Source organism: Cyanistes caeruleus, chromosome 15 (assembly GCF_971803275.1).
Source record: "Cyanistes caeruleus chromosome 15, bCyaCae1.hap1.1, whole genome shotgun sequence".
In the NCBI taxonomy this organism is placed as follows: domain Eukaryota; kingdom Metazoa; phylum Chordata; class Aves; order Passeriformes; family Paridae; genus Cyanistes; species Cyanistes caeruleus.
Genome location: NC_141715.1, coordinates 16,739,700 through 16,765,558, shown reverse-complemented (window position 1 = coordinate 16,765,558; position 25,859 = coordinate 16,739,700). Strand labels below are relative to the sequence as shown.

Genomic DNA, 25,859 nt, shown 5'->3' with positions numbered 1-25,859 from the left:
TAGTGTAGGAGACATCACAAAGTTTATTCTCAAACCCCAGACATTTAAAAATGCCTCCTGTTGCATGAACAGAGAGCTTTCTCTTTCCATTCACTGCCAGCCTGGTTCCAGCCCACACCAAGGGCTGCCTTGCCCTCTGCCTGCTCTAGGGCCAGCAGTGCTGGGGCTCCCAGCCCTGCAGCTCCAGTGGCACTGTCCCGGCTCTGAGGGCACAGCTCCACCCTGCACTGCTGAGCAGCATCACGTGCAGCCTGCCTGTGCTCCACGAGTGGGGCAGGGTCAGGCCACACTGTCCTGGCTGACCTGCAGACACAGGCTCAATAGTCCAGAAATTGGGGCTGGAGGAGGAGGCTCTTAATCCTGAAGGGAATGGATGCTTTGTGTGCACATCTGAAAGTACAGAAAAACAAGGTGTTAATGACACTGGCAAAGGCTGGACTTGATCATACAACCAGAGAATGACAGAATACCCTGAGCTGGAAGGGACCCCTAAGGATAATTGAGTGCAGCTCCTGGCCCTGCACAGACACCCCAACAATCCCACCCCATCCCTGAGACCATTGTCTAAATGCTTCTTGAACTCAGACAGCTTTGGGGCCGTACCCACTGCCCTGGGGAGCTTGTTCCACTGCTCAACCACTCTCTGGGTGAAAAACCTTTTCCTGGAATCCAACCTGAACCTCCCCTGGCAAACTCCAGCCACTCCCTCACTGGAGGGTCACAGGGAGCAGATACTGGAGCTGGCCCTGTGCTGCCCCTTAGGAGGGGCATTGAAAAACACAATGAGCTCTGCCCTCAGCCTCCTCTTCTCCAGCTGAACAAACCAAGTGCCCTCAGCTGCTCCTCACAAGACTTCCCCTCCAGACTCTTCCCCATCCTCGTGGCATCCTTTGGACACTCTCTAATGGTTTCATGTCTTTTTTATACTGTGGTGCCCAAAGCTGCCTGCAGGACTGGAGGTGAGGCTGTCCCAGTGCAGAGCAGAGCAGGACAATCCCCTCCTGGCCCAGCTGCTGATGCTGTGCCTGGTGTCCCCCAGGACACAGCAGAATGATTCTGTGACACATGATACTACGGGAACAGCTTCTGCAGCTGGGCTGGAAAGAACCGAGAAGGAAACGCGGTGCCTTCCCTTCCGCACAAAGAACTCCCTTTGTGCCATGGCCCTGTTCCACCCCTCCTCTGGCACCACAGGCCCCATTTCCATGGGGTCACCTCCCCGTGCAGCCCCCTGGTGCCCTGTACCTCGCAGCTCCTGCTGCCACGCCCGCAGCCTGTCCTGGGCCTGTCTGTTCCCCGCGGCCGCCGATTGCCGGTAGTGCCGCAGCGCTTCCGCCACGTTCTGCTGCACCCCCAGGCCCTGCTCGTGGCACACACCCACGTGGAACCTGCTCTGGGCATCCTGGCACAGCAATCAGCACAGGGAAGGAAACAGAGAGTCTTTAGCACCTTCTTCAGAGTTTACTGCTCTATCTTTGGTCACCTTCTTAAGTTTAGGGCTCTGTCCCTCAGTCTGGATCCTCAGTAATTGAGGCCCCTGGAGAGAAGCAGAATCTCCGGCTCTGCTCCTTCCTATCCCTTTCCAATTAAATTCACTGATTTCCCTTCAACACCCAGGGCTGTGGCAGGGGAACAAAGGAGCAGCTGGCTCTGCAGAGCATCCCAGTTGTCTCAGAGGTCAGGGCTGAGGTGTCCTGGGCAACCCCGACTGCGCCACATCCTGATCCCACCCAAACTCCGAGCACACCCTGAGACTGCCCCAGGAGAGTTCAAGCCCAAGTCTTGCAAAAACATCACAAATTGCACAGAGGTACTTGCTGCCAAGGGTTGGGAAATTCCCCTTTAACACAAGAGTGCAGCACTCTCCTGCTCAGCCCCACCTCATTCTATTCCAGAAGAAATCTCAGGCAGCAGAAATGAAGTAAATGAAGCAAATATGCACTAGAGAAAAAGCACCTGAACCACTCAGATGTATCTAACTGCTGGGAACGAACTGGAAATCAAAGGCTGGCACTGCAGTGAAGCCAAATCCAAACCCATGACATGTTTATGTGTCAGCTGTGCTCTTTATCTCTGAGATCCAGTGGGAGGCAAAGGGGCTCAGAGAGCAGGAGAGCAGGATGACACTCCTGAAGACATTCAAGACTGCACAGACTCGTGGTCACACAGACCTTTCCAGAAACAAAGCCAGCAGCACAACCTGAAGAAAGCGACTGCCAGAAACATGATCTAAACCAGGCTTTGGGGAAAAAAAAATAAAAAAAAGGAAAGAAGGAAGAAAAAGAAACAAAAACCCCAAGTAAGTATCAAGTTTTAATAAAGCCATGAGAAAAGAACATATTGCAAGTGTTGCTGTCTGGGATGTAGCTGGTAGAGGCAAGTGAAGAATTCAGTGAGTGGGTGCCTTGCAAAATGTTGCAAGTCTCAGTTTATGACAGCAATAAAGTCCTTTGGAGATGAGATAAACACGTTGAAGGATTGGCACTTCAGCTGTGACAAGAGATAGGGTTCAATCAGGAGAACTGCACCACCATCTCTCACAGCATGAACACCTCAGAGCCAAGACTGCAGCGAGGGGAGATCCCCAAATTAGCATGGCAGGAGTGACTGTGACACTCTTGGAAATCTGGAGGTCAGGCTCAGTTCTCCATCAGAACTCTTTAATAGGGGTTTATATTCTGGGGCTGCACTTAGGAAAACAGGGGGGACAGAAAGCAGGAAACAAAGTAGAAGATGGTTCTTGTATTGGAAAAAACTTGTCAGAGTTCCCAGCCAGGTTCTAGCAGAGAGAACAGCCAGAGAAATGCTGAATCCCTGACTTTTTGTGCTGTTTCCCTTTTTTTTTGATTTCTACTAAATGGTGCTGTCCTTGCTTCATCCACACCCAGCCTTCTTTCAGCCAACTAAACATAAATTCCAACTGCAGGGTAATGGGAAGTGAAGCTGTCCATGGAGCCTTTCTCCCAGGAAAATGGGTACATGCCAGGGATGAACCCTGCACCATCAGCCTGCCCTCAAGGCTGAGGCCCTGGAGCATCCACAGAGCAGCAGAGAGGGGAAAAGATGCTTGGGGTCTGAGAACTCTGACCAAAACATGCCAGGGGTGCACCTGAGGACCTGCAGTCACCTGACAGCTTTGGTGTTGTTCAGGCATTAGCAGTAAATGCTAATCATCTATTTAATGAGATAAATCAATGTTCAGCATAAACCTCTGACTCCAGGCTGGACAAAAAGGAGCCAAGGATGAAGCTTAGGAGAGATCTTTAGCAGATTGAGAATTAAACACTGTGCCCTGCCATGTCTGAGCTGCTGGGGCAAGTCAGGCCTTGTCCCAGCAGCCTGAGAGCGTCTCCATGCTGGGAAGAGGGTGAGAACCCAAGTGGCAAAGTTTACAATGATGTCATGCCATTCCAAATGGTCAAACCTACTATAAAGAATTAATTACAGCAGATCTCACACAACTAAGGAGTCAGCAACACAATCACAAAGGAAACAGTATTGCCAAGTTCAAAGTAGGGCTGAAAGCAAGAAATTTGGGTCTCACACTGTGATAGTTCCCTGAGACCATCTCATCACTGCTCAGTGCCAGGCAAAGGGCAAGCAGGGCTAGGAATTATTGGAAGGGAATGCAGAACAAAGCAGAGGAGCTCATTATGTGAGATCCATGGCATACCTCCATCCTGAGTCCACTTTTAGTCCAAGCATCTTAAAATGGTCAAAGGAGAATTAGAAAAATAGACAGAAGACTGACAAGCAAAGTAGAACAGCTTAACTACACGGAGACACAAACTGAACCAGCACTCTGCAGCCTGCAAAAGAAATGACTCAGAGAGGACACACTAAAGGGCACCACAACCACAACTATTAGCCAGCAGAACAGGCAACAGCTATTCATTATTTCCCACTGCACAAAAGCTGTGAGAACTGAAGTTAAAATGAACAAGTTCTTCAGGAAAAAAAAAACAACAAACCAAAAAAACCCCCTGGCCATTACAATGCAGCTGCAAACAAGGGGACAATGGAAAGAAACAGAACTGTGGGATGCAGAAACCTGGCTGCCAAGACATGGGATCCACACTTCTGCTCCTCTAAATGCTGGTGGGGGTTCAGGGGAGTGCTGTGCCCACACTGGGGCACTGCCCTTCAAGAAAGAGAAGCCTGGGCCACTCGGGGAAAGTGCAAGCAAGAAGATTCTTGGGGATCTAACATGACCTGTGAAGAGAAACAGCAGCGATGGGGGAAGGCTGAATGGAGATTCAAGTGTTTAAATGTGTTAAAGGTGCCCAAATTAAAAAATAAATCCAGAAATTAGTCTTTCCATCTTCTCTACAGAAGGACAGAAACATTGGGCCAATTTTGAAGAACAGATCTGAGATAAACACAACAAAGTTCTCCAAGTGACGCAGTAGTGAAAGATTTTGACTGAAGAGGGTGTAGATGCTCCATGATGGGAAACCTGTGCAATTCTGGAAGCTGGAAACAGGCACTGGTGTTGCGGGAACTGCTCCAGCCCAACAGGGCTGTCTCTGTAGGGTCTGTGCCCAGGGCCCATCTCCTCTCCAAGAGGCTCCACTCTGTCCCTTCACACTGGGCAGTAAAATCCTGACCCTTGCTCCCATTCCCAAAACCCCCAAAATCTTCCACCTGCAGATCCCAAGCTGAGGACAATCCCTGGCAGAAGGATTCCTTACCCCACTGTTTGCTGCCTGCACCAGGTACTTCAGACCTCTCTCCTCCTGGGGCTGAAGCCCCCTCATGTAGAACACTCCAAGATAAGCCTGTGCCTGCAACAAAACCACATAGTCCAGATCAGCCAGGACTTAAATCATTTGGGGTTTTTTACTGTTTTTTCAAGCTCTTCAAATGCTGGGGTTGCTGTGGCAGTGTGGTGAGGACCCTGCCTGTGCAGGGGCTCTTGGGAGAGGCAAGGCTGCCCTAAGGAAAATCAGCATGACACAGTAAATACAAAGAAATGACATTTGAGACCCAGAGCATCATTTCAAACTCCCTGTGGGAGTCAGAGGCAGGGACTGGCTCCCACTCGTGTCCCCAAGATCCAGCAGATGCACCCCCTGGCCAGTGAGCTCTGGGAGGCACGGGCACTGCCAGCCTGGCACTCCCAGGACGAGGTGGCACATGCCTAAATGCATCTCTGGAGTGGGAGAGGAGGGCAGGAGACACAGGTCTGAGCAGATGAGTCATCTCAGGAAGTCACAGATACAAAATGAGGATCTGTTCTTGCTTCAAGCACTGGAAGTTCCTCCAGTACAGTGACCTGTAGTCTTGGAATTGAAAGGAGATGGAAACTGAGCTGTGTTTTGCGGCACAGGTCAGCTCTGCCAAGCCAAAGGTTTAATGTTAGAGCCCCGTTAACAACAGACAGCCGTGGTGTGGCACAGTGGCTCCTTCTGCAGGCAGGGCTGACTCCCAGACACTGCCAGCAACAGAAACAGAATCAGAGAATGCTTTGGGTCAGAAGGGACCTTAAAGATCCTCCAGTTCCCACCCCCCTGCTGTGAGCAGGGATAAACCCCTTGGAAGGCTTTTCCTTCCAGTGCCACAGCCGCTGCTTTCTAGGATGTGGCTCCAACGCTCCTGTCAGGGCTCTCTGCTGCTCTCTCTGACTGTGGACACCAACCTCTGTGATGCCAGCCCCTGCTGCTTGCTCCAGGAGTGCCACAGCCTTGTGATTCCTGTCCCAGAGGCTGCCAGGGCCGTGCTGGAGCAGGTACCTGGCGTAGCGGTACTGGGCCATGGGGTGATGGCTGCTGGCTGCCTGGCAGTAATAAAAACCTGCCTGAGAGAGAGAAATCCAGGTAATGCCTGCCCTCAACATGACATGGCTCCCTTCAAGCTTAACCTCTCTGTCTAGACCCATCACAAGCTGCATCCCTCCCCAGAGCCCTCCCACACCAGAACATCAGCTGCCTCAGCTGAGACAGCGGATTGTGAGTGCCCCAGAGCCCTGGAACCCCCCTGCCTGCTCCACTCCAACTCCCCGAGCTGAAGGGGGTGGCCCTGGGCCAACCATGACTCAAAGCAACCTTTGCAGCTCTTCCCAAGCTCCAGCAGCTGCTGGCCAGCTTGCACTAGATGGCAGGCTGGAGTTACAGGAGCCAAACTGGAGATGTGAGAAGCCCTGGGATGTGCAGTGGTGTCTTAAATACAGCAACATGACAGGTTTCTCCTTGGAACCCCGCTGGGTGCTGGTAGCACAGCCTGTGCACCTGGAGAACCCTCAGAAGCTGTGGGAAAAGGATCTCCAGCACCTCTCTGAGGGGATTGGTGGCACTGAAAGTAGCTCTGCAAAGCTGCAATTTTCATTACTCCCAGTACTTTCTACTGAGTCTTCAGAGCCTGGGCACTGCCAGGGCTCCCCAGGGAATGGGCACAGCCCCGAGGCTGCCAGAGCTCCAGAGTGCTTGGACAGCGCTGCCAGGGGTGCCCAGGGGGGATTGTTGGGATGGCTGTGCAGGACCAGGAGCTGGATCAGTGATCCCTGTGGGCTCCCTCCAGCTCAGGACACACCATGGCTCTCACAACCACTACAAGGAATGAAGCTCCAAGCACAGCTCCCTCTCCTGATGTGTGCTGCCCACAGCCACCCCCCAGGCCCTGGATACCTTTTCCAAGTCCTTTTCCGTGCCCCTGCCGTGCTCATAGCACAGCCCCACGTTGAACTGGGCTTTGCTGTAGCCCCGATCCGCCGCCAGCTTGAAGCAGGTGAAGGCCACCCGGCTGTGCCCCGCCCTCATGCTCTCGATGCCTGCGGAAAACACAGCCTAAAACCACGGGAAACAGGGAAAAGCAAAGAGCCACAACCCAGCCTCCAATGCAGCAACCTCCCCCACAGCCACTGGGCCTTCCTTGGCTCAAGCCAAGTGCTCTGGGCCACTTCCAGCTGGCTCACCACCCCTCACTCCACAGCTTCCGAAAGAAAAATGGCAACGCTGCATTTTAGGGATTTTTCTGGGCTCGTGGCAGAGAGGGATCACAGGCTAACACAACGTATGGCTCACACAGAAACAACTTGCTTTTCAGTGCTGCAACTAGTGGTGTATATAGGGCAGGGACTTTTCTTAGCTCATTGCATCTTCCTTCTGCTTTTCTTAGAGTTGCAATCCTGCAATTGCTTTTTCAGCTTGCCAGGAAAACTGTGAGCTCAGACAATAAAAGAAGGATACAAGGATATGACATCTTGTGTTGCAAAAAAGACAGAGATGGCTTAATTTCCAACTACAGATGTCAGGACAACAGTGCAGGCTTCAAGCAAGCCTGGATTGAAATATGCTGAGATAAATCAGGTGGCAGGATGGGACAAAGGGCAATAAATCTCTCCAAGTACTGTTAAAATTGCTGAAAGGAGGCTTCAGCTTGGGTATTTGCCATCCCTGCCTTCTCACAAGACCTGCAACCATTTGGAGGTCCTCCAAAATGAGAAACCTGTGGTTTAAGGGCAAAACAAAACCAAGTCCACATTACCGAGGATATTCAATGCAATGGAAATATCAATTCGGAAAATCTGCTGCAATTGGAAAGCGGCTTCCTCTAACTGCCCTCGCTGAGCTGGGTCACCCTGAGGAGTCAGAGAAAAAAGCTCTTAGAGACAGTTAAATCATATCAACCCTAGAGGAGATTCTTGCTTGGAAACCAAGCAGTGAGACCTGTTTGTATGGCAGTTCAGTCATCGGGAGGGTGAGGACATGTGTCCGCACAAAAACCTCCCTGTCCTACACAGCACCTCCTTGGGGAAGCTGGATGGACACTGCTACCCTGCCTTCTGGCCAGGGAGCTTGGTGCAGCCTCTCAGGCATCAGCAGACCTTTCAGAATTCAGCAAATACCTGATCCTGCTCAGAGCAGTGTGCAGCTCTGAGCTCTGCTCCTGGGGCAGCACCCAGGGAGCGGCTGGGGCTCGGCCAGCGGGCTCAGGCTGGATTTTGGGAGAAGTTTCTTCCCCAAATGGTGCTGGGGCACTGAACAGGCTCCCCAAGGCTCCCTGAGCACCAGGAGCAGCGTTTGGACACTGCACAGGGGGGACTGCTGGGGGGGCTGTGCAGGGCTGGGGCTGATGACCCTCGTGGATCCCTTCCAAATGAGGATATTCCATGATTCACAGACAACTCCCCCCTCCAAAAACAACATTCCCCCTTTTTCCCTCTCCCACATCATGCCCAGAGCAGAGTCCCTGCCAAAACACTCTCCCACCTTTGCAGTGCTTTACCCAAGTCCAGCTGAGCCCCCTGCCCAGTGCAGATGGAGCAAATTCCTCCTTAGTGCCTCTTGCAGGAACTCACCCTGCTAAAACCCAAATTTACCTCACCCTGCTAAAACCCAAATTTACCTCACCCTGCTCACAGTGTCCTTGAATGATTGCTCAGCCGAATGATTATTTTTTTAAAAAGGGAATTATCTGCATCTCAGATGTGAATTGCAAAAAATTGGCAGGTTTAATCACAACAAGAACAATAATATAATTTATGGCCTTGTGACTCTCGAGCTGATGCACTCTCTTCAAGCCCCAAGTGCTTCCCTCTTTACCAGACAAGAGCCAGCCCTGATTTGCAGCTTTTGGAGTGACACCACCTTCCCCAGTCATGGGTTGTCTGGTAAACACCAAAATAGCAACAGCATGTAATCACCTAGTGAAAGATTGCATCAAAATGCAAATACACAGAACACACTGGTGCTGCTGAATTTATTTCTTTGTTTAGTTGCTTGGTTTGGTGTTTCTCCCCATTTTCTTTTGGTGCCTCCCTGCCAGCAGCCCTGTTCCACAGACACCTCAAAGGATGGGGATGGCAGCTGGTAAATCCTGGAATTTTCTGGCTAAAGCAGAGGTCAGTATGTCCCATCTCCCTTTTTTTTCCCCCAGTCTTGCATGTGAGTGTTGCTCAGGCTGTGCTTGGGCAGCTCTGGGATGTGTTCTTGCAGGGAAGGTACACACAGAGGGGTGGAAAATGAAACCTTACCTTTGCACTGTGGAGAACCGGCCCCACCCTGCAGCTCACAGGGATTTGGAACTCTCCTGCATTAAAAAAATAAATCCAACAAAAAAGCCAAGTTTAGCAGTGCTGCATCTTTGCCTCTTCTCATCCCCTCTGCTCCACAGCTCCTCCCTACAGATCTGATCTCCCATTCAGTCAGGGACATCAGGAACAGAAGCAATCCCAACCAATCTGACCTCTGCAGCATCAGCAAGTGCTGGAATCCAGCCCTGTGGCTGCAGCTCCTCCAGAAAGGCCCCTGGTTTTGATCTGAAGACACCAAAAGCAGAGTATCTCCTGCTTTTCCTAAATGTTCCAGTAAGTTGTAATCACTGCTTTAAACCTCTGTGCTTCATTTCAAATTAAAGTACTTCTACTCTGGGTTTCTGCTCCCAGGCACTGGCTCTTCTAGGTTTTTTCTTCTTTACTAAAAAGCCAATTCCTTCTTTTGAAAGTCCTGACATGACTAATCAGCCCCTCTTGATTCCTGTCTGTGATTCTAAAAAGACTGCACCATTCATGTCTTTCAACTGCAGCACTTTCCTGCCAGCCTTGGTTAATTTTATGATTTTTTTTTGCTACTATTCCTGAATTTCCAGCAGGGTTGCTGAGGGGGAGCCCCTCTCAGCAGTGTCACAGGAGGGGTGACATTGCCTCCTCATGTCCACTTTGCCTGGATCAGAACTGCTGCAGCTCCAGTTTGCCCAGGCCATCACACCCAGCCCTCCCCAACTCCTGCAGGTACAGCTCTGCTTCTGCCAGGGAACCACCAGCCCTCTCAGGTACACTGGGACAGCCACGTGTTCAGCACTTTTGTGACCAGAATTATCAAATTTAAATTGTATTAAATCAATCAGAATTATCTGACAGAGCATCTCCAGCTCAGGCACCTTGCTCAGAGCAGGATTGTGCTGGCAGTGGTTGCAGTGGCATTGGCTCCTGCCACTCTGAGAGGACAGTGACCTCCACAGCCTGAGGCCAAGGATTTTTAACCTGGATCCCACTGGAAATTTAACACCAGGTGCTGGAGCCTGCATCACTTTGTGCCAGAGCTGCACCCTCCCAGTGTCTCCTTCTCAGGCTGTGTGAGAGCCAACATAAATGAAAAAAGAAACAAGTCCTTTTAGGGCCTGATTCCTCTGTTCCTGGCAGTGTTTGGCTCCACAAGCAGCAGCAATGAGGTGTGCAGCAGGCAGGAGTGCTCCATGCAGTGCCTGCACTGTGCCACGCTGCCAGCTGCAGCCTCGTTACTCCCAGACAAACAATTCCAGACAAACAATTCCCCCCTGGCTGTATTGAAATGTGTGTTATCTGAACAGGCCCCACTCACCCAACAAGCGAGATCACTGTGGCAAACATGATTTCTATGCAGCATTCCACCAAAAGTAGTAGAATTTGTGAATTTATTAGTTGTGCTTTCTGTTTCTTTGCAGAGCAGGCATCAAATTATCTGATATTTCTCACTGTAAGGCTCTATCGTGTATCTCCCTCGTGATGTAATTTGGGTTTCTGCCACACAAACAACTGCAAATCCCGTGGAAAAAAATGGTCTGTATTAGGAATTCTCCCACCACTTGTTTAAACAGCATTAGTACATCCACACTTTCAAGAAAGTGTACATTTTGCACAGATGCCTCCTCCTAAATCAGAGACTCCTCGTTTACTGTGAAAATGTTGTAATTTGGACAACCCACTGAACCATGAAAAATAAACAGCCACTAATTCTGAATTCTGCCAGCCTGTGGAAGCATCTTGTGCCCCTCTACCAGGGGAAACCCCTCCTCACCCAGATCTCCACGGATTACCAACCCCAGAGAACGTCTGGAAAAAAGCACAGGGACCAACTGATCCTTGAAGTTCCTGAAGGATCAGAGAGTCCCTGCATGGTTTGTGTTGGAAGGAACTTGAAGCTCACCCAGATCCACCCCAGCCATGGCAGGGACACCTCCCACCATCCCAGGCTGCTCCAAGCCCTGTCCAACCTGACCTTGGACACTGCCAGGGATCCAGGGGCAGCCCCAGCTTCCCTGGGAGACCTGAATTCTCTCAGAATCACCTCTGAGGCTGGGCAACCTAAATTATTCTTCATGTTATGTTTAAAAGATGGGAATATCCCAGCTGGAATTTTCTGTGCAACTTTATTTCTACTCCTTCAAACCCAAGCCATGATGCAACATGACTGCACATTCTTTTTTCCATGCAGTCTGCAGCTTTCAGTGTTCTGGATGCCCAACGCTCACATCTTCAGCAGTTAATAAATATTTTTGCCTCTCTTCACTGTTCATCCTGGACTAATCAAGTGTTGCTCACAGCTAGCTCCAAATGAAGAATTAATAATCTTCTCCTAGACAGCCTAGATTGCTCATCCCAAAACATCCACGAGAACGAAGTCACAACAAGAGCTGGCCAAAATCCAGCGTTTCTGCCTCATGGAAAATTTCACTGTTTCCAATTGGTTTCATTGTGCTTTGAAATGAAAACACACTTTTGCAATGTCTGTAATCTCAGAATTGAAATAACGAATTTTACAGTTCTGCCAGGGGTAAAATACAACTCCCCAGGGCATCATTCAGCTGCTGTAACAGTGAGACTGGCTGTAATCACCTGCTTGCTCACTCTGTGCCTTTAACTTCCTGCAAAAAGCCTCTGAGTGAGGCAGGAATTGCATGGAAAAAATAAGATGTGAACACAGAGCTGAGGACTTGCTGGTAGCAATATCCAGAATGCTATTTAAAGCAAGTTTTAAGTTAATTTCCTGAAGTTTTCTGTTTAAACAAAGGAATAGATTTTGACCCTATTGTGCTCCAATAAAACTAGAATGGCTCTTGTGGAAAGCCGAGATGTTGGGATTCATCCCACAACAACAGCAGATTGTCACTGCACAGGGAGACCAGAACCAGCAAGTGTGGAAATGAACTGGAACACCCAGGGAAAGGGGAAGGCTGTGGAATTCTCTCCAGAAGATCCCTTGCCATTGCTGGCAGCAGCAGACTGGAGCAGGGCAGGGACATTCTGCTGTGCTCTGCTACCAGATTCCCCCTGCATCCTCTGCCAGGCATCTTCCCTTCCCTTCCCTTCCCTTCCCTTCCCTTCCCTTCCCTTCCCTTCCCTTCCCTTCCCTTCCCTTCCCTTCCCTTCCCTTCCCTTCCCTTCCCTTCCCTTCCCTTCCCTTCCCTTCCCTTCCCTTCCCTTCCCTTCCCTTCCCTTCCCTTCCCTTCCCTTCCCTTCCCTTCCCTTCCCTTCCCTTCCCTTCCCTTCCCTTCCCTTCCCTTCCCTTCCCTTCCCTTTCCCAGTTTCCTGCTGCATTCTCATTTTGCCAGCCTCACTCTCTCTCAGTAAACACCTGGGGAAAAAAAAAAAATATCCTGTACCCCAGGCAGGTTTTTCTGTAAGAAAGCAAAATGAAGTGAAAGAAAAGGATCATCAAGCTTCACTTTCCACGGAAAGATTCCCAGGACTTCTCACATGACAGAACCCTGCATTTTTTCAGGTTCTTCAGTGCAAATCTCTTTACCAAATCACTTCCCCCTGACTTTCCTCCGTAAGCTCCCACAAAATGGATGCACAACATAAGGTGGAATGTAACCCGAGGACTTATGCATGGAGCAAAATCAAATTATTTCTGACATATATTATCTCTGACAAGTGACAGTTGGAGATGCTTGGGCAGAAAGGGTGAGGAGCAGGGATTATAAAGTCACGCTCTCCCTGGCAGAACTTTCCAGCCATCAGCTGTTCTGTGATCTGAGCAGGAGGCTTGGCTGGACCAATTAAGTCTCATTTCAAAGTGTAATTTTACCTAATCACTTCTTGGAACCTACTTGTACTTCTGGCCCATAGCAGCGAGTTCCACAATTTACCTGGGCACTGGCCAAACACAAAATGCCTTTTGCTTTTTTCCAAACTTGCTACCTGACCCTTCTGAGCTGCCTTTTAATATCAGGATTATGAAAAAGACTGTCCCTATTCTCTTTCTCTCAACACTTTTAGTTTCACAGAGCACCAGCACATTCTCTGCCACTTCTTTTTTTTTTTTAAGCTGAAGAGTCAGTCTGTGTTTGGATGTAATTGTCTCCCTGTCATCTTTTCTCTGCAGTTTTGTCCCTGTTTTTCAAGCACTGTCTTTTCCTTAAGTGTTCAAGACGTGGCTGCATCCCAGACTCACACAAACCCACAGCACTGCCTTGTCCTCAGCTCCTTCCTTCACCATAATTAACATTTAATTGGCCTCACTGCTGCCGAGCACTGACTTAACCTTATCAAAAGCACATCCACAGTGACTTTAAATGTTCCCTCTGCAAGACAATTATTAAGTTGACACTCCTCACTCTGTCTGTGTATTTACAGCCCCACTCCCCTGTGCACACTCGTTTTACCCACCTGGGGATTACCCTGGCTTTGGTTCTCATGCAATCTTTGCCTGTGACTTTCAGATTTGACTGTCCTGAAAAATTTTGTACCATTTGCTGCTTCTGCTGCCTCGTTTGTCACCTCTGTTTTTCCAAATCACTGCTGACTGTGCTGAACAGAACAGGTTTTACAAAGGACAGGAGAATCCTACAGCAATGGCTCTCCACTGTGAAAACTTTCTTTCAGGAGTTCCCAGCCCCTCCATGTTCCCTCACATCAGCTTTAATTCTTTAGATAGCTTTGGTTTAGGTCCTGTCTGGAAGATTTTCCAAAAGCTAAAAGCTGGATTATCTTGCTCCACATGCCTGTTGACTTCTCCAAAGAAGACTTAATAGATTTACAGCTCTCTCAAGTCTCTGCAAGGGAACAAGCTGGCCTGAGAAATGGCTTCCTAAATCCTTCCAAGACCTTTGATACAGCCCACTCATCCCAGCATCTGACACCACTATCCTGTAACAGAGTTTTTATCAAATTAGAATCACCTTTTTTGCAGTTCTGTGCCTCAAACAAACACCCACCCACCCCTTTTTAAAAGCCAAGCTGTGAAATCTGTCTGTGCTCATTCCCCTGGTCACAGAGCAGGTTTGAACATGGGATTACAGACCATCCTTGGAGGCTCAGTGATCTCCCAGCTTCTAAAGAACATCTGAGCAAAGACCACGTGGTCTTAGTGACTTGTCACTGTTGAATTTATCAGTTTGCCCAAAAGCTCTTCCTGTTGACTCTCAGCAGGAACTGTTTGTCAGACACACATTCGCTCCAGGACGTTCAGCTGTGCCAACTGCAGGCATTGCTGTCTTCACTTCTCCCCACCACTCCTCCCAGAGGTCCATGTCCAGTCACCTGCCAGGCTTGGAGTGCTTCTTAATATGCTCCAGGCTAAAGCAGATGGGTTAAACAGTCTAATTGGCAGTTTAGGTAAATTAACCTGGCTGTTTTCCTGGAGTTAATTAGGAGACATGGAAACAAAATGCTCCATTTGCCAACTGATGGGAATGGTAACCTCTGGCAGGAGAAGGTTTGATAAGCAGTGATGGGCAGTAGCTGAAATCAGCACATAAGGAAGCCAAAATTCTGAAAGAAGGCAAAAAACGTTGAACAGCTCTGACCTTTTCTGCAGCACCTTCATTATTTAAATTCTTCCTTGAGGGTGCTGAGGCCCTGGCACAGAGCAGCTGTGGCTGCCCCTGGATCCCTGGAAGTGTCTAAGGCCAGGCTGGACAGGGCTTGGAGCAGCCTGGGACGGTGGAAGGTGTCTCTGCCCATGGCAGGGAACAAGAAGAGCTTTCAGGTCCCTCTCATCCCAAAGCAGGCTGTGATCCTGTGATTTAGCCAACATCTGTGCCTGGTTTCCTAATGTGCCTCTTCTACACCACTACTGAATGTTGCCCCCTCGCCACCTGTTCCAGCAGGCTCTCTGCTTCCAACAGCTTTCCTCAGGTCATTATTCTATATCCATTTCTATATCTAGTGAGCTGCAGGCCTCATCTGATCTTCCTTGGTATGACTTTAAATTCCCTATGTAGGACACGCTTTCCTGGGTGAGATTTCAATTTTGTTGGAGTCTATCTCTCTATTTTTATAAAACTCATTTTAATAATGTCTTTGATACCTCCTTCCACTGTCTTATCTATGGCAGAAGAGCTCAGAAGCGCATCCTCATCTTGCAGGAAGAGAATAATTCCTCCAGTTTCACACCAGTCTCCCAGATCAATGGCGCAGCATCCTCCTGAACCCTTCTGGCTGCAAACATCTGTCCACAATGAAAGCACAGGACTGGATGCTGCAGTCGGTCTGCTAAGGCAGAGCAGGCTTGGGAATGCTGTTGTCACCTGCAGTTACAGCACAGCCCTGTCTCTGCCCTCAGGAGGTTTTTTCCTCCTGTCTCTGGACTCTGATTCATCTCTGCCTTTCCACTCTCACCTGCCTCCTCAAGTGTCAGTAAATGGCTACAAACTCCTTGGCTCCGAGCTTGCCTTGGGGGAACTCCCAGGTCCTTCTGCCACAAGGCTCCTGCCCGGCAGCACATGGCACATACCTGCTTCTGCCCAGGGCTGGCTCTCTCCTTGCCCCGAGGGGATGCCTGAGGATGAACTCTCTGCTACAGCCTCTGGACTTGCTTTCTGCAGGAGCCGGGACCCCAGCTGCTCGCCAGGACAGCCGGCTGAGGCTTCAGTCACCGCTGTTAATACAGAGCACAAAAACTGTGTCTGCTCCAGGCGACAACACCGCTCTGTGCGTGTACTCGGTGTCCTCTGACCACACAGACAAGCAGGAGCAAAGTTTGTGCAGCACAATCCCGAACGGAAAACAAAAGGTAATTAAGAAGCAGAGATTGTCCTGACACTCTCCCCAGGCCCTCCCAGGCTCACTTGGCACACCGAGGCAGGAATCCCCCCGCCGCCCTCCCCAGGCCGCTGACCTGCGGGCTGCGGGGGCAGCGAGGAGCTCCAGGGCAGCCTCCGCTCTGTCCGGGAGTCCGGCAGCGACCTGAGCCCCGCGATCTGCCGGAGCAGCTGCAGCAGCACCGCGCCCACAGCGCCCTGCGGACAGCGGCCACGGTCAGGGCACGGCCCCGCTGCCAGCGGGATCCCCCCGGCTGTCCCCGCCGCTGCTCCTCACCCAGGTGACGGCCTCTCGCACGGAGTAGCGGGGCACCAGGCCGGGCAGCGCCCGCCGTCCTCCTCCTCCTCCTCCTCCTCCTCCTCGCTGCGGGCCATCCTGACACGCGGCCGCCCTGCAACAGCCGCACACACACGGGCACCGTCAGGCCGGGCCGGGCCCACCCGAGCCGCGCTCCCCGCCCGGGGCCGGGGCCGGGGCCGGGCCCACCCGAGCCGCACTCACCGCTCGGGACTGTGCCCGCGGCCGCCGCCCAGCCCGGGGGCACAGGCGGGGCGGGCGGGGGTGGGCGCGCACCGGCCCCGGCCCAGCAGCAGCAGCAGCCGCCACATGCCGCCCGCCCCGCCGGCAGCGCGCGGCCCATAGAGACGGGCGGGCGGGCACGGCCGGGGCACGGCGGGGGCACGGCGGGGGCACAGTGGGCACATAGCGGGGACACAGCGGGGACAAGGGCGGCTGCAGACGTTTCGCAGCATCGCCGCGGAGCGGGGATAGAGCGGCACGGCGGCCGTGGAGCGGGGCCAGAGCGGCCGCAGCACCATAGAGCGCGGCTAGAGCGGCCCCGGCGGCACGGAGCGCGCACAGAGCGCCGCCCGCAGCGCAGGCCCCGCCGGGGCTCCAGGGCGCCGTGGCCTGCGAAATGTGGAGTTTGTGAAACGTTTCTGAAGAAAACGTGTTCACCCGCGTTTGATGCCTGTCTGCTTCCCCGCCTCGTCCACAAGAAGGGTGGTTTTATCCGTGGGACAGCAGCTCTCGAGCTCGGTGTTGTGGCCGGCTGTTGCAAACAGTCATCACTCGTTGGTAGAGTCACCTTTCGCTGACATTTCCAGTCAGAAATCCTTAACAATTTATCCACAGCGTAACAGGGAATGAGAAGGGGGTTATGAAACCTTATTGTTTCTGCCTTATTGTTGCAGAATGTGGAATGTCAAGAAAATTAATCCACAAACAGCAGAGGTTTATGTCCCAAAAAGAGACAGAGGAGTCCTTTGACTTCATTTGAATAAAAGGAGAGGCCATGGGGCATTCCCCTGGGGTCTCTCCAGTTTTTGGAGGGCACAGACTCCTTTTTATCCCAATTTCCCAGCCATGTCCCTCTCTCTTTCCCCATTGCCTGAGGTACTTGAGAGGTCCAGACTTCCCAGAATGCCTGATACCTAAGAATCCCTCTAATGCGTAACCCTCCCTCTTAATTTTTAATTCTTACGGAATTTATAGTTTTCCCCCATTGTCTCTTTCATCTTTCAATATCCAATTTCATTTATCAGCAAACCTACAGTTTGTTTGTAAAGGCAAATATCTTTTTTTCCGTTCATCAATCAGTGGAATCCATCCCATTGTTTCTTTTATCTCTCAGTGCTAGTTTTATCTACCAGCAAACCCACAGCTTGTTTGTAAAGACAAATCCGTCATTCCTCTCAGGAATAAATTAAAATTAAGAAAGGATTGGTGCTTGATCTTTGTATACTTTTAAGCCACATCAACAAGAAGGGAGATTTAATCCCTGGAACAAATAGCACCTAACAAGCTCTAAGTGATGTCCAAGTGTTAGAACGACAAATTACTTGGAATTGCCTCGCTAAGGTTTAAGGGCTGGACATGTTCCAATGACCTCAGTCCCCAGGGAGGTTGAAGAAGCTTGGGAAGAAGGATGTACCACTGCTGCTGGACACGAGGCAGAATTTATAGACCACAAGGACACTTGGCAGAAGCCACGAGATGAGGAAGAAACTGATAAAGCCAACTCAGCAGCAGGGCTGCAATCAGCTGCGATTGGGTAGAAGGCAATTCCAGCAGGGCCGGTCACAACCACTGACCCACGGCCCAAGAAACCACTGACCCAAAAGAAGAGAAGGGCTGAGCGTGGGACTAATTAGCATGAGAAGCGAGAGACTCGTTAACCAATAGAAGATAGAATACTAATTAATAGGAGAACTAGGTGACATGTAGCCAGTGAACACTGCTGCCTTTGTTTGCTAAAATGTGAACTGTAAATAAATCAAATATTGCCTCTCCCTCTGGATCAGCCTCGTGCACAGCGGGGAAGGAACCTGTTTTGGGATAACAGGAGAGTCCCTGGGGATCTGTTCTTGCTTGGGGTGGGGGGGATAACTCCTCCTTGGAAAACTGGGATAGGGACACTCCAGGCTTGTCACACCCAGGTTCTTCCTGCGGCTTTGGGGTGTCTGTGAGAGCTCCCTGAGCCCTGGAAGTGACAAAATACAGGAACCACATTAACAGTGAGGAGTGCTGAAGGATTCCTCTTATTGCATTATAAACTGAATAAAGTTCCTTTTTCTTACCCAGAGCTGCACCCAGCAGAGACCATGCCATGGTCTGAGAGAAAATCAGCTCCATGTCCTCCTCACCCTGGGCTTCCATCAGGGGTAGGAATATTGCCCTGCTCATTCCAGCTGAACACTCTGGTTTATTTCTTTGCTCCATAGGAACAGAAATTCTTGGCCATTCCAGCAGTTGTCTCTCTTTCTGGAATGTGGTGTTTTCTGTGCTGGTAATTCCTGTTACGAGCTCAGAATCCTTGTTCAGTATTAGCTGTGGTTTATGCTTGAATGGCTGCAGGTTTAATTCCAACTGTGGAAGATCCATAATCACTCTCCTCCATCAGCCTAAACGCTTGCTTTAAACTACCAAATTTCTCTTGGTGTTCCACAGTTGTTTTTTTTTTTGCTATTTTATTTTTTTGTAGTGTCATATGGGACGCAAATCCTTTATCCTTTTCACCCCAGATTTGGCTTAATAGTGTAATTACAAAGTCATTTAGTTGCCTGTTTCACTAAATGGGTCTGTAATTGTCTCATGTTAGTAGACTGGTGTTTGCTAAGCTACTACAGTTTGTTTGGGGATGAAAATTACATGCAAAATAGAAATATCAGCATCTCCACTCCATAATCTTGCCTTAATTTTCTCGCTCATCAGGTTGATACCACTAATTAATGCTCCAAAAACGGAACCTGCATTTGTTGGTATTGGTTCATCCATGATCTTCTCAGTTGATCACTGAATTTTTAATGCTTTGGTCCTGGTTTCCTTTCAAGTCCCCAGTCGGGTGATGTGGAATACTCTGTCTTTTCTGTGGCTGGCAAGGCACGAGCTGGTCTGTTTGGGTTCCTGGTGTGAGGATTCCCCAAGAACTGCAGTTGTGTGTTTGTGTCTGTGACACTGGAGTAGGAAAATTGCTGGATGAAGGTGAGGGGGTGCTGAGAGATGGGGAAGCAGCTCTGCAGGGAAAGGACCAAGTGGCGGAGGAGGCCAGTGGGATCCTGGGGTGCTTTTCCAGCAGGTCAGGGAGGGATCCTGCCCCTGTGCCCAGCCCTGGGGACACCTCTGGAGTGCTGTGTCCAGCTCTGGATGCTCAGCACAGCAGGGACAGCAGCTCCTGGAGCTGAGGAAGGGCCTAGGAGCATCTCCGTGCCCAGGAGAGGCTGAGGGAGCTGGGGCTGCTCAGCCTGGAGAGGAGCCCCAGCTGAGAGGGGCCCTCAGCCCTGGCTGTCCCTGGGTGTCTCTGGGTGTCCCTGGCTGTCCCTGGCTGTCCCTGGCTGTCCCTAGGTGTCCCTGGCTGTCCCTGGCTGTCCCTGGGTGTCTCTGGGTGTCCCTGGCTGTCCCTGGCTGTCCCTGGACACAGGGAGGGCAGAGCAGGCCCAGTCTCTGCTCCAGGCCCAGCAATGGCACCAGAGGAACGGGCAGGGACTGATCCCAGGAATCCCCCCTGCACAGGAGCAGAACTTCTGCCCTGGGCAGTGAGCAGGATGTGCAGAGAGGCTGTGCAGTGTCCCTCGCTGGGGATATTCCAGATATTGCTGTGCCCTGAGCTCTGGGATGGCCCTGCTGGAGCAGGGGGGTGGCACCAGCTGAGCCCCTGTGGCCCCTGTGGGCCCTCCCAGCCTGACCCGGTCTGAGATCCCATGAAGGGATGTCCAGAGCAAGGCAAAGCTGAACTGGCAAGGCTCAGAGTTGGGAGCTGCTGTGCAGGAAGGTGGCTGGAGGAGGAGATGCTGAAGAGTGGCTCAGGCTGAGGCAGGAGAATGCTCAGACTCTTCCACCTGAGGTTCTGCTGCTGGGGTTGCCCAGCTCAGCCTGTTTGTGTCCTTGCAGCTTGAAGTCAGAGTGGAAAGGACAGTGAGGAGGAGGAGGAGGTGACCAGCCCCAGGAGCTGCTGCAGGTGCAGTGTCTTGCTGCTGCTTTTCTGCCTGCTGCTGCAGGGATTTTGTTCTGTGCACCCAGGGGCGCTGGGGGAAGTGACCGATGTCATTGCAGGGCCCCTTTGCAAGGTCACAGCAATCAGGAGAGGATTCTGCTGACTGAGAAAGGGCAAACAGCACACACTCAGTGAAGAATTCTTCCCTGGGAGGGTGGGGAGGCCCTGGGGGAGCTGGGGCTGCCCCTGGATCCCTGGAAGTGTCCAAGGCCAGGCTGGAGCAGCCTGGGACGGTGAAAGGTGTCCCTGCCATGGCAGGGGATGGGACTGGATGATCTTTAAGGTCCCTTCAACCCAAAGCAGTTTGGGATTTTATAAGGAGGGTAAAAAGAAGGATTGGACAATTCTAAAACATTTAATCTAACCTGACTCTCGGGAAGGTGATGGGGAGCTTTCTCCTGGACACTGTTTTAAGCAAGGTGCTGATTTTGAACAGCCAGGATGGTTTTAAGGACAATTATGGCAAAGGAACCCGATTGCCTCCGTGATGAGATTGGCTCAGGGCACAAGGGGAGAGCAATGGGTTTACTTTAATTTTTGTTTACTGGACTCTGCCACGGAGGTGTCATTTTACCAGCCTGGTGGGCGAGCTGTGGGTTGGGTAAATGTGCTGTAAATTGGATGGAAAGCAGCCTGGGTTGCTGGGCTCAGCTGCTGGTCAGCAGTGGGTTAGCAACACACAGAAAGTACCAGAAGGGGCTGAGAAAACTCAGCTTGTTATCATGATAATTTTAGGAAAATAAATACTTTGCTCTTGAGGGAAATAAATACCGTGCTCCTTAAGAAATATATTTATTTTGGTTGGAAGGGGGAACCAGGCTGGTTGTGGAAATCCAGCTAAAAATAGACATGGAATTTCTAGACGGTTATACACATTGTGAGTTCTTTTAAAAACCTTTGCGGTTGAAATCACTCTTTCAGTCACTGGTTTGGACACTCATTAATGCCCATTCCCTCTCAAAGTGCAGAAAAAATGGACATATTTCCTAGGTTTTTATTGTTTTTTTCAGGCACATTTGGCACCAGACCTTTATTTTCTGGAGCTGGTTCCATCTTATAGTGGCCTCCTGCTAACTTAAGGTTTCATCTACATTTTTATTTTTCTGCATCTTCAGCAAACTAACTTAGTGGACCATGTAAATTTTGATAGATAATAACTGTTTTTTTTTAATCTAAACCCAGAAATTTATGGCCAAAAATCTCGCCATCCCCCTTTGACCACATATACTTCAACCAGTGTAATTACAGGGGATATCTCGTTTCACAGCTCACAGACAAAGCAAATGTGTTTGTTTTACTTTATTAGATTTCTTATAATACGTTCATACAAACCCAAATGCGCATATACACACTCTGTCAATACTGCCAACTGCAATTTATTAAGTTTTATAAATTTTTTCCACTAGGTCACTATGTTGTTAAACAGAGAGTGAAGGCAGGATCAATGCTAAAGATGGGAAGGCGAAATTTCCAAGTAAACAATCTCGGCTTCCTCTTAATAAGTTTATAAGGGATATTTTTGAGGAAGGCTAATTAATCACATGTCTGAGAGCTGTCTTAAAGCAGCTGTACAGTAAGGAAAGAGAAGAGAATGAGAAAAGAAAGGTATTTGGGTATAAGCTGTAGCTCTTGTTGCTGCTTCCCTGTTCTCTGAGTGCTGCAAAGCCCCTCAGCCAGTCACTGTAATCCTGGGCTGGAACTGGGAGCAGCTTTGGGGATAGATCTCGTTGCTTTGTGATGAACTCCGAGGCCCTGGGAGAATCTCTTGGTGTTGACAGCCCCTGACAGTAAATGTCACATGGATTCTGAGGGAGCTCAGAGCCTTCTGGTGACTGCTATGAGAAGAGACACGGTGACAGCAAACCTGATTGATGAGCCGTGCCACGAGGCCAGGGAGCTCTGCGTGGTGATTGTCTGTAATTGAATGGTCCACAGAAGTTATTTCTGGGTTTCCACCAGCACTCCAGGAGACTTCTCACAGGGGAAGGGTGTGAGGTGCTCAGCAAGTCCTTGTTAAGTCAGCCCTAACAGGCTTTAAAGCTTAACAGGCTGCTTTAGCTACGTTCCCAGAGCTCTGATGAAAAGAACGGCACGTGGAGATGGTCAGCGCTGCCATTACCTTTAGGAACCTTTAGGAACATTTCTTTGCCAGCTTCTGCCTCCTCCTCTTAGTGCCTTCTCCTCGTGGCTGGGCTGTGTGATGTTGCTGACGGAGGTTGTCCCTGGCTGTGACACCGGCTCGTGCGGTGACGCCGCAGTGTGAGACCTCAGAGCCCCTCACCCAGCCGAGCATTGCTGGCCCTGCCCAATTAAACCGGCCTCTCCCTCATTAAAACCCCAGTGCAGGCCCTGGTGTGTCACAGATCTTTAAAATCTCCATTATGAATTCCACTTTCTTGTGGGTATTTTTAGTTTCTACTTGAAGAAATGATTATTGTCTCTTGCACTTAAACATATCAGTTTCGGCTCTGCAGACATCTCCTCTGGGCCACAGTCAAAGACCTGATCTGACTTGAACTGCTGAATCCTCAGGGAGGATTTCAACACAGCTCCGAGCGCTCGGACACTGGAACTGTGCAAGGAGGAAGAGGGAAAGAAATCCAAGCCCTCCCCCCTTCCCTTTGGTTAGGCAGGAGCACATCCCTTACAGATTGACTTGGTTGTGCCAATTTAATGTGATTTCTTCTGAGGGCCTGGAACCACTCAAGGAAGGCTGACAGGTTTTATCAACAGAATGGAAACTGAAGTGATAAGGTGAGAGTTGTTGACCTGATAACTAACAAACAGAAAGCTCCAGTGTCCCTCCAGCTAAATATTGCACTCCTCAGGTAAGTAAACGATGGCAGCAGCTGTGGTCTTGTCACTGAGCGAGAGAGTGTTTGAGTGCAGAGGAGCAGGAGGTGAACTGTGAAAACAAACACATTCACTTTGCCACAGACTATTTCCCTCTATTACTTTTAATGAGAGCTAAACTCCAAAATGCACAATGGGACAATAATGTTGTGGGGAGAAGGAACTCTGCGTGCAGCTCCAAAATTCCAGACACCCGGTCGCAATTAAAATGATTGCTGGTGTATTATTAATGGCTCGCCAGGAGTCTCAGGCTGCTACCAGGTTTGGGACCAGCTGCTACAAGTCAGTGCACAAGTGACTGAAAGGCAGAGCTGAGTTAACAGGCTGAACCCCCAGCACTCAGAGGAGCTGGGAAACGAGAGAAGTGTGAAAAGGTGAGAGGAGCCGTGTTAAAGCACATCCCTGAAGGGGCTGGCAAGAAGCAGCTGGGTCACCGTGGGCACATGGTAGTAAACACCAGCCGAAACGTGTGTGAGAGGTTATTACCTTTATTTGTTTTAATTCTGAAATTGTGGTGGGGGAGGGCAGCTGGGAAAGCAAGTGGAGACCTCTAAAGAGCAACGATTTTGAGGTAATGGGCACAAAAAGCACTGCAAGCCTTCCTCTCCTCCTTTCCCCTTGCATCTCCCTGCAAGCACGCTGGGATTATGTAGGAAACGGAGCTGTCACAGCCCTCCCCGAGCCCTCGGAATTGCTGCCTGACAGGATATGAAGGCTTCAGCAGCTGAACAAAGAGGCACACGACAGAGCTCGTGTTCGGTGTCCGTCTCCCCTCGCTGGCACCTGGCCTGCTCGGCACAATTGGCAACGACAAATGCCAAGCGATCCCTTCCTACCCAGCCTCTCATTCATGCTAGCTCTGCTTCTCACATGAAAGCAGTTTTGTACTCCCCATGTTTGTCATCCTGCCATGTAGCTTTTCTTCTTGCTGTTACAGTTTCTTTTTGTCTCAGGTGAGGGTACCAGAGATGCGCTGGCTGTTGGAGCAGCAGAGCCACCGTGAGCGTAAACAGGGGCAGGGCTGGGCTTTTCTCTCCTAACAATTCCAAACTTTGGGGTTTTTTTTTTTGGTTTTTTTTTTGGCCTGCTCTTGAGCAATGAGGTCATGTATTCATAGAACAAGCTGTTACAATGTTGAGGTGCATTTCCTAAATTGGGCAAACTAGCTCAGAGCCCATCACTCTGTGTGTAAATTGTGGCTTTTGGTGGATACCCAGATTACAGCTGTCAGGGCACCTTCCACTTTGTCACAAGGCTTGCTCAGTGTCATGGCCTCTTGAGCTTTTTGCAGTAAATATTATTCTAATTAATTTAGTTTTTATCAGAAAACTTCTTCACTTTCCCCCCCCAACTTTTCAAATAATTTCTGAACACATTGAACACCGTGGACCTTAATCCCCACGGGACTCCACCGCTGATCACCTTCCACTGTGAAAACTCATCCTTTAGGATAATCTTCTTTTTCCAATGCCAAATTGTAACTCTGTGAGGTCCTTACCTGTAGTCCCTGGCTGGTTTAGTTTATTTAAAAGCCTTTGATGAGACCTTCTATGCATGAGGTTCCTGGAAGCTTGGGGTGAGTTGGAAATGCAGGGAAAAATTCTCAGCTGGAGCTCTGCTATTTACATGCTTTTGACTCCTTCAAAGAATTCCAGCAGATTTAGAAGGCTTGGATTCCTTTTACAAAAGTCATGTTTACTTTTCCTTAACATGTTACTTTTATTCATGTATTCACTAATTCTCTTCTTTACTGGAGCTTCAGCCAACATGACCCGTATGGACATTGGGCTTAGTGGTCTGAGGCTTCTTGAATCGCCACTGGATTTATTTTAAAAACCTTATTTCTTATTAGTTACCTTCCAGTCCTTTGATAATCACAGCAATTTTCAGCAAAAGGTTACATACTCAGGGTATTAGCTCAGTGATGATTCATATTTAACATTCTATAAAAACCTCATGTGAATTCCATCGGGTGCCCAGTGAAACGTGGTTATTCCTTTTATCTGCTCTGTAATCTCCACTCAACACCCTTAAATGAAGACAAGCCTTCTGTGAAGGCCTTATAAACAAGATTCTGGCTCTGGAGTTTCCAGGATTCTCCAGGATTCACCAGGTGAGTGTCGTTCTGATTGGGAACGGCTAGAAAGAACGACACAAACTCTCAAGGGAGTTTTAACATGAGAATTCTCTGGTTTATTGCTTCAGACTTGTCTTATAGACAGATACATGGAAAGTACAGAAAGGAAACTCTTATTGGATAGCAAAGTGCTACATTACCATCATTGGTCAGGGGCACACAACCCCCCTGGCCTCTCCTGCAAGGGAAAACAAGAGGACAGACAAACAGCACCTGGCTGTTGTTTTCTGTCTCTGAGGATTGTTTTGAAATCCTCCTATGAATTTCTCAGCTAGCTTCTCAGGCAGGACTGATAGGCCATGGGCCTGCAGTTTCTGCAGCTCCCTGCAGCCTGTTCCAAAGCTAGCATCCATAGGTGAGCAGAGTTTTGAAATAAAAAACCCAAGAATTTTGGATTTTTTGTGATTGCATCGCGTTTTGCGAGTGCTCCTTCCGCACCTGTGTGGCTCCTGCAAGCCCCTTGCTCTTGATGTGTTCAAGAAGAATTTATAACATTCTTTTCTATTTCTTTAGCAAACTGCTTCTAAACTCTTTCTTCCATCTATGTTCTTGTGCTTTTACATTTAGTCTGCCAGAATTTATGTTCTTTTTAGATTTCCTTTTTCAGACACAACTTCAGCTTTTTGCAGGATACC

General features: G+C 49.8%; 1 protein-coding gene across 1 annotated transcript; it reads right to left on the bottom strand.

Annotated features, from left to right (window-relative positions):
- DELE1 (DAP3 binding cell death enhancer 1) lies at positions 1–16,374 on the bottom strand. The gene is made up of 11 exons (XM_086851503.1): positions 16,244–16,374; positions 16,019–16,133; positions 15,819–15,939; positions 15,435–15,578; positions 8,972–9,027; positions 7,483–7,576; positions 6,624–6,766; positions 5,639–5,797; positions 4,692–4,784; positions 1,246–1,402; positions 1–390 (listed from the first exon to the last, which is right to left on the bottom strand). The coding sequence occupies exons 1-11, from the start codon at positions 16,348–16,350 to the stop codon at positions 146–148; spliced, it is 1,434 nt and encodes a 477-aa protein (XP_086707629.1). The 5' UTR covers positions 16,351–16,374; the 3' UTR covers positions 1–145.
- Between the last annotated feature and the right edge of the window lie 9,485 nt (positions 16,375–25,859).

What these genes read in the sequence shown, in the direction of transcription:
- DELE1 (XM_086851503.1), bottom strand. Translation starts at nt 16,350, where the DNA reads ATGTGGCGGCTGCTGCTGCTGCTGGGCCGGGGCCGGTGCGCGCCCACC. An exon ending in TGCGAGAGGCCGTCACCTGG is followed by an intron (nt 15,940 to 16,018) that starts GTGAGGAGCAGC and finishes CGCTGTCCGCAG; the next exon opens with GGCGCTGTGGGCGCGGTGCT. An exon ending in CGGAAAAGGACTTGGAAAAG is followed by an intron (nt 5,798 to 6,623) that starts GTATCCAGGGCC and finishes TCTCTCTCTCAG; the next exon opens with GCAGGTTTTTATTACTGCCA.